We start from the raw sequence: 9,960 nt of genomic DNA, 5'->3' as shown, positions 1-9,960 counted from the left end.
TCGTTCAGTGCGTGCGAGCTCGCGGTATGTCAGTGAGAGGAAGAGCTGTTATATAGGACTACTAAGAGAACCCACTCCCAGTGTCCACCTTCATAGTCTTTGCTCTTCCTTGTTAAATTTCTAGTCTTCCAACTGAAGTTAAATCCACGACGTAAAGTTATATAATTAACTAGACTTGATCTTGAATTGACATCATCTGTTCTAATTTGTCCGAATAAAAAATGCTTTTAACTAAGAATGGACAATAGAGCGGGTGTATAGGTGATTCTAAAGAAGTCGATAAACTAATATGGAAGTTCAACACTCAAGATCAGAACCATGCTAGAGCCTGAAATGAAAAAAAGATTCACGTGTGTGCAATGGACTGTAGGATGCAATTAAGAGAAAGAAAAATTTGCATCGTAAGATCGTCCTTGAGATTGAGGATCAACTCTCTCTTTCTGTAACGAGAAATTCAAGCTAGAATAATAGCGGTTATAAATGATTCGTTCCGCATTTGAATTGTCTTTGTGAACAGATGATATTGCATGAGTTTAGATACTCAGTAAACTACATCCGAATCCGAATATGAGTCCGAGTCTATTACTTACGTCTGAATTTGAACGTTACGTCTGAAGTTTTTCTCGGAGACAAAATCATTCTCATCTTAGGATCTGAATCCGATATGCAATTTAGATGTCTAATTCTTTGATAGTACTCTTGTGAGATCTTTAGAGTCGGAATATAGTAAGGATAATCAGCTTTAAGTCAGCATAACCTGCACAACAAATATCTACGCATTTATTAGATCCTATAAACACTATAGATTTTCAGCCAGCCTCAAAATCAATTAGGAGGTTTTCTCCATAAATCATTGGTAAAAAGTGCACAGCTACATTGCACGTGAAAATAGACTTTTATTTTACTAATAAATATTCGAGTTAACAAAAAAAACTATTGACACGATGCGAAGAAATTACACATGTAATACATGTAAAGAGAAATAGTTTAAGATTTGAAATTTTTGGTAGGGCTGTTTACAAATAGGTTATGTTCGAATTTTCAAAATTTATCACCGGTGGGATATAGATAAAATTACAAAATAAAGAGTCGGGCACTTATTAAACGGGTTTAATGAGAAAGTATTTGATTTTCAGAATTTTAATCGTGAATCTACAGGGTTAACAAATGTATTAAAAATTGTAATATGTTTTAAAAAAAATTCTGGAGACATTTAACGATGAAATCGTAAATGAAAAGAAAAAAAACGTAACGCCAAACAAAAAGAAGTCATTAGTCAATTGACGGAAAAGCCACCAATCGGGGGCGGCTGATGGCGGAGACTTTGACGTCGGTGAAGCTTCCAACACCAAACAGATGAGACCGACCCTTTAATAATTTAATCCTCAATTAGTTAACGGAGGAAAAATCATGCTATGAATTCTGGGATGAGACCATTATCATCTTGGAAGATTTCTGAAAATGGGGTCCGCCATCCGTGCACAAATTGGTCGAGAGCAGATAATGCTTTTCATGACAGGTTGAAAACTAATCGTGCTAGAGTCATCTGTAAATCCTACTTAAGGGATCGAATGGCCGAGCAAAATTAGGCTCGGTATGAACCTGTAATAATGATCCAATTCACCGTACTATTCTCGAGAATGGATTCTTGAGGGAAGGCTAGACCGGTGTTTCAGCTCGTCAGGCGCCACATGTGCTCGTCCTCGGCTAGAAAAGCCTTTGCCCGTGACGGCTGACACTGCACAACACCCGGACCGTGACTAACTTTGAAACATCTAAAGCTTAAAAAGTCGCTTGAACTTACCTAAGATCCGGCGTACTTGAAAAACGAAATTGAATAAGTCAATTTAGCGACTCGAATCGGCGTGACAACGCTTTTACCCTCATTCCTTTCGCAATGCCAACCAGGCTTTGGTTGCCTACTTGCAAAATGTGATGTTAGGGACGCCAAAGACTGCAATAGGAAGGAGCAGCAGTAACGGAGAACTTCGAGAGAAATAATGGAATGGTAGAGGCTCACCGTATGATTAGAATTAGATGATGGCATTAAAGAGCCGTGTGGTTAGTTCAGGTTGTCTTTTCCCCTTTTTTCCCCGTGATTAGGCAAATACAGTCGAATTGGCCGGATGGCTCGGAATGTGATTTGTGACACTAACATCTTCACGCGATCATGTTTGATTCAGAACTTGTTTTTAGGTTGCGCCCGGAAGAGTTATTCGATTGGATCAGATCAGACGGTCCAAATTGAACTTCATAGATGTGTCAAAGTTGATGAAAGTAAACGCACCGGGAACCACATCTTAGCATTGGTTAAAATTTTTCTAATAAACATAAGATGTAACACCAAATTCTGAGGTTGTAGACTAGAGTAGAAGCAGCTGTAAGCTAAGGAAATCAGACCGCTAGTGGCCCATCATAAGCAGATCACAACCCGGACATCCATGTCCAAATCACTGGTTTGTTTGTCTTGTCCACACAGTAGGGGGTGTCAACGGTTCAGTTCTTGACCCTTACCTCTAAAGAAATAGCTTCCCTGCATCCAAAAACAAGGGCTCAGACCATGCATTGGTCTCGGTGATTCATCCTAAGACATGTCATGTTCAGAGGAATTGGCGGGTCTGAGTACGAGCCGCCTGCTATTTGCTCAAAAATCCATCTGTTTGCTGCTTCGGTGAAATGTATTCCATCCCAACTGACCCGGACCGACGGATCTTCACAGGCCTTTGCTATTACGATCTCTTTGCCTTCATCTGTAATCTTGAATCCACACCTCCTACCGTTGTTGTAGTTGTACTTCCCACCATGACCGCAGCAGGCCTCGAAAGGATGCTGAAATCCTGCAGATAAGCAGAAACATCATAACAGGCCAAGAGCAGTTGAGACAACCTCCGATGATTGAGCGGAAGAAATCGATTGTATTCCATCACTTTGTTTTTACCTAAACCTATGCTAAAACAGTAAGTTCATAAGATTTTACAGCAATGCACCTAGGAAATGACCAAAAAAGATGAGAAGGTGTTTAGGTAATTACCATGTTTGTGTGCTTGAGTGATGAGATCATACTTCACAGAGTACACATCAACATATGTCACTGCAGCCAGAGGAAGTTCTGTCCTGAGTGAATCCACTGCTTCCTTCAACCTGGTGTTGAAGTACTGAGCCAGCTCATTGAAAGGTCTCAAGCAGCCATGTTCGTCTTCGGGAGCTTCGAGATGAAACCGGTCCATGATGTAGATCAAACACCCCAACGGACCCGTGTTGTGTATCCAAAATGACCTTCCTCCTTCAGCATATACTTTCTGCTTCGCATAAATTTCTTTCACTCATCAGAATACTTGAGAAATGATCAAAATCGAATACGGGATATCGACGAGAACCAGATTAGATAAAATGGCACCACCTTTATTGCATCCGAGAACTGAGTCATCACATCAGGAATGTATGCCTTTATCTGATCGACCGTCATGTTCTGCTTCAATCCAGCCGTGAGATCGTTCTGCCCTATGTCGAACGTGTACAAAGCCCTGGAGAAGTAGTCTTCTCGCGGCAATAAACTCGTGAACACGCCTCCTTTTCGTTAACAGAAGGCACGGCACATCAAAACAAGAACACCCACATCAGCATCAGAAGATAGACGTTATTGATGAGAAGCAATTCGATTGCCAGGCTTACGCAGTCCGCCGTCGAGAATCGGTACCTTGAGACCGGAAATACTGCGACCTCACGAGGAAGTCGGAGAACTCGACCAGCTGAACATTTAACGCGATCGGACTGTATCCGCTCTGGGACAGGGTCGTGTTCTGTGGTCTGATCGTTGATCCAGCCGTAGCGAAATTGGCTCCGTGACTGAAATTTGCACCAACGGAGTCCAAATATGCGCTCAAGTGAGGCAATCTCAAATCCTCCGCTGCAAAAAATACATGACTAACCCAATAATTTTTGGAAAGAAAGTTCTCGAGTCTCATTGTCCAGACCACTTGTCGTGTGTAGGATTAATCTGGACCGACAAAAAATTGGCAACAAAGTAAGTCGGACACAAGAATAGATTATTCGGTATAATTTCTCGTAGCAGTTATAGATATGAAAAAAGCTTTTGTTAACGAGTGCTCTTGAGGCGCTTGTTAAGAAGCAAATTAAAGAGATTTTGCATTATATAGTGCATTGGTTATCCTTGTGTTATACACATAACGATCAGTAGATGGAAAAATGAAATTATTCTAAATAAAGTATACTACAAGACCCGACATTTAAAGGACCGAGTCTACCAACAAATCCAAAAGCATTAGTTTTAAGTTAATATGTATATGGAGATTGGGAGAATTACCAAAAAAATTATAAATTTATTACAATTGCGTCAATTCAGTCCATAATTTTTTTTTTACCTATTCAGTCTTAAACCTTTTTGCATTGTGCCAATTCAGTCCATTTGGCCGGCCGACACCGACGTGGAATTTTTTTGATAATATTCTAATATTTTTAAATGTTTTGATTATTTTTAAAAAGAAAAAAAACTGAAAAATTACTAAAAAATAATTCAAAAGTTCAAAAAAATTATTAAAAAATTTTCACGTCAACGCCGGCCGGCCAAGTGGACTGAATTGGTACAACCGCAAAAGGTTCAGGACTTAATTGGCCAAAAGAAAAAGAATTATAACTGAATTGGTGCCATTGCAATAAATTTACGACTTTTTTTTTTATAATTCTCCCGCAGAAATCTAAGTCACAATTAAAATTATCTAGGACTATAAGGTATGTCCAGGTGCTCTGGTCCTCCATGTTCGAGCTGGTAAACACTCATTAATCTGTTAAATTAGCCATAAAATATTCATATTATAGGAAAAATGATTATTTAAAAAAAAAAAAAAGATTAACAAAGACTCTTAGGCGCCTTTACAAGCATTTACAGCTTGTTTGCTTTTGCTTAAGAATAATCTTACGTTCCAAAAAAGTAATAATAATTAAAAGAGAAAAGAATGTAACATCTTAAACAGTATGTCCATATTTGACCAAAAATTTAAAAAAAAAACAGTATGTGCATATTAAATATTAATACAACTTTTATGCTATTAATTAAAAAAAAAAAGCTAGAAGTTGACTAGCTGTTGCCGTATATATCGGTCCGATCACACGCGGACAGATCTTATGTATTAGAAACGACAAAGCGTGCTATGTTTGAAAATCTGCTAAGGTTGGACCGTAAAACCCGGTTTCAAATTCAAAAAAAAAATATATATATTTTGAACAATGGCCATCCAACTGTTTTCAAACACTCCCTCGAGAAAATTCCGATCTGAAGATCCATTCTAAGGAAAGTCGAAAGATCGTACCGATGAAATCGATGAGCAAGCGGCCGTCGCAGTACCGCCCGGACGGCCTGTGGAAGTAGGTCTCTCCGTTCGGCCGGGGGACCTGCCCGAACGCCGCCGACAGCCCGCCCGTGTCGGAGTTCGAGTCCCCGAAGTTGAAGATCGACGGGAAGTCGCATGCCGCGGCCGCCGCAGCATCAGCATCAGCAGCAGCCGAACATGCCGGAAATCGGCAGAGCAGCAGCGCGAGGAGCACCGCGGCCGTTCGGAGGCCCGAGAAGGCCAGGTCTATCGAGTTACCCTCCATTTGTTCAGAGTGCGTGCGCCGTGCGTTTGCCAGTGAAAGGAAGAGAGAGTATTTATATAAGACGACATGGCAATTTAAAAAAAAAACGATTCTTGCAGCGACTATTGTTTAATTCGAATGCCGCCCATACAACGTCGGTCTGAGTATTTGTGGGGTAAATCTATTCCACGTTCACATTATACACACGTACGTATCGACTCAAATGTACGCTTTGGAGAGATCTCTCTCCGGGACTCTGATTACATTTCTCAAGTATATTCAGCGATATAATCATTAAAGTTGTTTGTTTGGATGAGCTCAGAAATGTGTGGTTACTTCTATCATTTTTCTGGATATTTGCTGAGATGTTGAAGGTATTTAGTCCATCCTAGAATCTCATCGGATCTATTTTCCTGGTCTAGTTCTCCTCTCCAGATAGAGAGGCCCAACCTGGTGGTAAGAAGCATCTCAATTTCACGCTTTCTTATCGAATTAATTAACAGACGAGTTCCGCCGAAAAGATTTTAGGATGTCTAACATTGCGATCGTAACCTTTCTTGGGACGAGAGATGCGTGAGAACACGGGCATCTTAACATAGCGCCTAATGTGCTGCGGCAACTAGCGATTCGTGTGCTTCCTAGTTCCTAACTCATACTAAACTCCACCATTGACCTGAATGTTGGGCGAGATTTGGTCATTGTTGCAGTCGGTCATTGACAGAAAAGGGAAAAGAGAGAGATAACAAAATCTGATCCCCATTCAAATTTGCAAATTTATGCTGCTGAGAGAGAAAAAGATCATAAGGGGCTAGCAGAAAGAATCTAGCAAGGAGAACTCGATTCGAAGTCGGGACTCAGTGAGAGGGAAGCCTATGACAAGCCCTGTTCAATGGAACAGGTGGGTCAGAAAATGAACCACCCACGATGTGATCAAAGATCTGTTTGTTGGCTGCTTCAGTGTAATGGACGCCATCCCAGTTCACATAAACTGATGGGTCTTCGCAGGATTTTCCCACCAACACCTCCTTCCCGCGCACCGTGATCCTCGCGCCGCAGCCCATGTGGATGTTGTAGTTGTACTTCCCTCCGTGGCCGCAGCACGTTCTCAACGGTTGCTTGAACCCTGCAATTTGATGATAGACATTAGGCTTCTATCAGAGCCAGTCGAGATACCAGATGCTTTAAGGGTTGCTTGTTACTTACCATACTTCTTCGGCTGGCTGATCAAGGCGTACTTGACCGCGTAAACATCCACGTAAGTGATGGCAGCTAACGGCAGTTCCTTCCTCAATTGGGTCACGACTTTCTTCAATCCGCGGTTGAAAACCTGAGCGACTTCGTTGAATGGGGACGCGCAGCCAGCGCCGTCGACTTGGGACGTCAAGATCGGGATCCGCTCCATCACGTACGGGAGGCAACCGACCGGGCCGGTGTTGTGTATCCAAAAGTACCTCCCTCCTTCGCCATATAGGTACTGCACCGTGCGGGTACATTTAGTAATGAGCAAACTCGCTCTCAAATGGATCACAAGGTACATCATCTGGTACACTGACCTTGACAATGTTCTTGAATTGTTCAAGCACATCGGGTATGTATGCTTTTACTTCGCTCGTGGACATGTTCATGAAATAACCGGCGGTGAGGTCGTTCTGGCCGATGTCGAATGTGTAGAGCGCCCGAGAGAAAACTTCTTCCTTGGGCAACAGCTTCTCATAGACCCCACCTTATACTCGGGAAACAAAACTCAGTGACAGGATCATTTAGAAGTGAAAAAAAAAAATGCTAATGCGTCATCTATAGATGGCGCTAGTTATGCACCGTTCGACTCCTATTCAGATGATGCGGCCCTGTTTTAGGACATGAAGCTCTTTGGGATTGAGATTCTCATACCTCGGCTGCGGGCAACTTGAGATCGGCGGCGGAACTCGTAGAACTCGTTGAACTGAACGTCCAGAGAGATGGGACTGAACCCCGACTGACGCAGAGTCGAGTTCTGGGGCCTAATGGTCGAGCCGGCGGTCGCGAAGTTGGCTCCATGACTGAAGTTTGACCCGACCGCGTCCAAGTACGCGCTTAAATAGGGCAATCCAAAGCTTTGAGCTGAAAAGACAGACATGTACACAAACACCTTTCATTCCATCCGGAGAAATCAATTCAATGCTGAATCCACAACACACTGTAAAGTTAGCTGATTGAGGACCCCATATGAATCATCGTTCGATCATATGAAACTTCATCCAACCTAAGTTGCCCAAAAAAAAAAAAAAAATCCTGTATCCTGCCCGAAAATTGGAAGGAAAAAGAATATACTAGTTCGAATTCTACGCAAATAATTTCCTCAGGCACACCATTGAAGTGCTCTGCACCATGCCAATGACACCCATGTCTGCAAGTCACTTTCTGTGACCATGGCGACCAACAGAAACTTCGGATTCACGCCGGAGAAAAGCATTTCTCGGTGGATTTTGTGCATCTACTTTGCCCGCACATGCTGGTGTGCTCCTTAACTTTGATCCAACGAGTACCTGAATGATTTTTCTGTACTACCCACGTCGCTTTCTGCTAATTTACTTCTGGGTATGTTCTGTTTATCATGGCCCCTCATGGCTTTGTTTCGGTGCAATCACATAGTATTATTCACGTTGTAAAAGAAGCAATGAATCACTGTCATCGGCCCTTACTTTGAATCTTAATCATGGCCTGTACTACGGAGGACCTTTAACCTGAGGAACCAATTTGTCCATCAAGGAAGCAGTCCGATTTCGAGCAGAGTAAAAAGAGAACATGGTGAGAGAGCTGGAGAGAGATGGGTACCAATGAAGTCGACCACGAGGCGGCCGTCGGAGTACCGCCCGGCGGGGCTGCGGAAGTAAGTCTCCCCGTGAGGCGGGGGCGCCTGGCCAAACACCGCCGAGAGGCCCCCGGTGTCGGAGTTGGAGTCGCCAAAGTTGAATATGGCCGGGAAATCGCACGAGGAGGCTCGGGCCAATGCTGCACTCCCGACCAAGCCGCACAACACCGACACGGTGAAGAAGCCGAACAAATGTTTGGCCTCCATGGTGATCGGAACAAGAAAACTGTTGATTTTCTCAAAACTGAAGGAGGGTAGTGTATGAATTCGACGGAGAGTGATAAAGGTTGGCCCTTTATGTAATAATGGAGGGTGGGGGAAAGGAGGAATGGGATCCAACTATTCACGTGCTGCTCTTTTTGTCCCTTCGACGGCAATGAATGGTTGCATCGTTTTGGACGAGGATGTTAATTGTGACGTCATTAGGATAAGGAGCTGCGGTGGTGGATAATTTTGGTGATCAGGTTGCCCTTTAATGATAATGTCGGTAAGTCTTGGATTTAGGGACTAACTATGGCAAATCACCAAGCTTATGGCGGCAATTTAATCAAGAAGGGATTCTCCTTCATTTTGCAATCTTGCATTTAATCAGACGAGGTTTCCTTCCTCTAATCCTGATCGGCGTCTCCATCATCCATGATGTCCTTTCCCACGTTTATCTATCTCTGTAAGGAATGATAGGATCGACTTCCGCACGTGACCGATGTACTACCGCTTGAGGATATAATCGCACCATAAAACGTAAAGCCAAATTGTATTTCTTTTCGCATGATTTTGGCAATTCAAGATCATATGCGATTCTTCTTCTTTTTTCGGGTTGTTTCGAAAGTCGAGAGAAACCGGTCCTGTTCTGGATTGACGTGACTTCCAATTTTTGGGTGCTCTTCGTGATCAGCTTTATGGCTCATCCACGTGACGACGGACCTTGCAGGGACAAAGGGACAGAGATTGGTGGCTCTTCCGTTTCCTGCCCTTGCGGTCAGGCGTTTGCTTGCTCGAGGAAGGAAGTGATCAAGAGTTAATCTGAAGAAGAAGCCGGTTTCACTTTTGGAGTAAGAAGATAATTCAAATCTCACTTTTTTTTTTTAACTTGGATTTTGATCCACCGTCGGGGACAGAAACTAAGACTCCATGGCCCAATGGATAAGGCGCTGGTCTACGAAACCAGAGATTCTGGGTTCGATCCCCAGTGGAGTCGATCTTCATTCATTGTTTTCCCCTTTTCTGAATTTGAGTAGGTTCTACCTAATCCATACCTCGGGAGAGTCGTGGTAGATTAAATTTTATTTTTTAGGTTCATTTACAACTTAACCATTTGAAATGGTTGAAAACCAAACAAGACGCGGGAGTATTATTTCATTTCTAACGCAATCAAATATTCTAAATTTGAGAACTTGATTATGATAATTTCTATTAGCATCATCTCGGTACCACTAACTTGAAATGTTATCGTTTAAGCAATCATGCGATATTGATTACCAATTATGGTCCTAAATGTATCAAAGCCACTAAAAGTG

General features: G+C 42.6%; 1 protein-coding gene and 1 non-coding gene across 2 annotated transcripts; one reads left to right on the top strand and one right to left on the bottom strand.

Moving 5' to 3' along the window:
• Nucleotides 1-2,278: 2,278 nt before the first annotated feature.
• Nucleotides 2,279-8,691, bottom strand: LOC115749333. Its single transcript, XM_048280744.1, has 10 exons — nt 8,407-8,691; nt 7,483-7,692; nt 7,146-7,315; nt 6,796-7,066; nt 6,449-6,715; nt 5,328-5,714; nt 3,698-3,907; nt 3,401-3,570; nt 3,032-3,299; nt 2,279-2,837 (listed from the first exon to the last, which is right to left on the bottom strand). Exons 1-10 carry the CDS (start codon nt 8,648-8,650, stop codon nt 2,554-2,556), a joined length of 2,481 nt encoding a protein of 826 aa, XP_048136701.1. The 5' UTR covers nt 8,651-8,691; the 3' UTR covers nt 2,279-2,553.
• Nucleotides 8,692-9,568: 877 nt separating this feature from the next.
• Nucleotides 9,569-9,641, top strand: TRNAR-ACG. Its single transcript has one exon. It is a non-coding gene; the product is annotated as a tRNA-Arg (tRNA).
• The last annotated feature ends 319 nt before the right edge of the window (nt 9,642-9,960 follow it).

The sequence above is a fragment of the Rhodamnia argentea genome, chromosome 6 (genome assembly GCF_020921035.1).
Source record: "Rhodamnia argentea isolate NSW1041297 chromosome 6, ASM2092103v1, whole genome shotgun sequence".
Lineage (NCBI taxonomy): Eukaryota > Viridiplantae > Streptophyta > Magnoliopsida > Myrtales > Myrtaceae > Rhodamnia > Rhodamnia argentea.
Note: the sequence above shows the minus strand (reverse complement) of the source record. Positions and strands in the feature narration are given on the sequence as shown.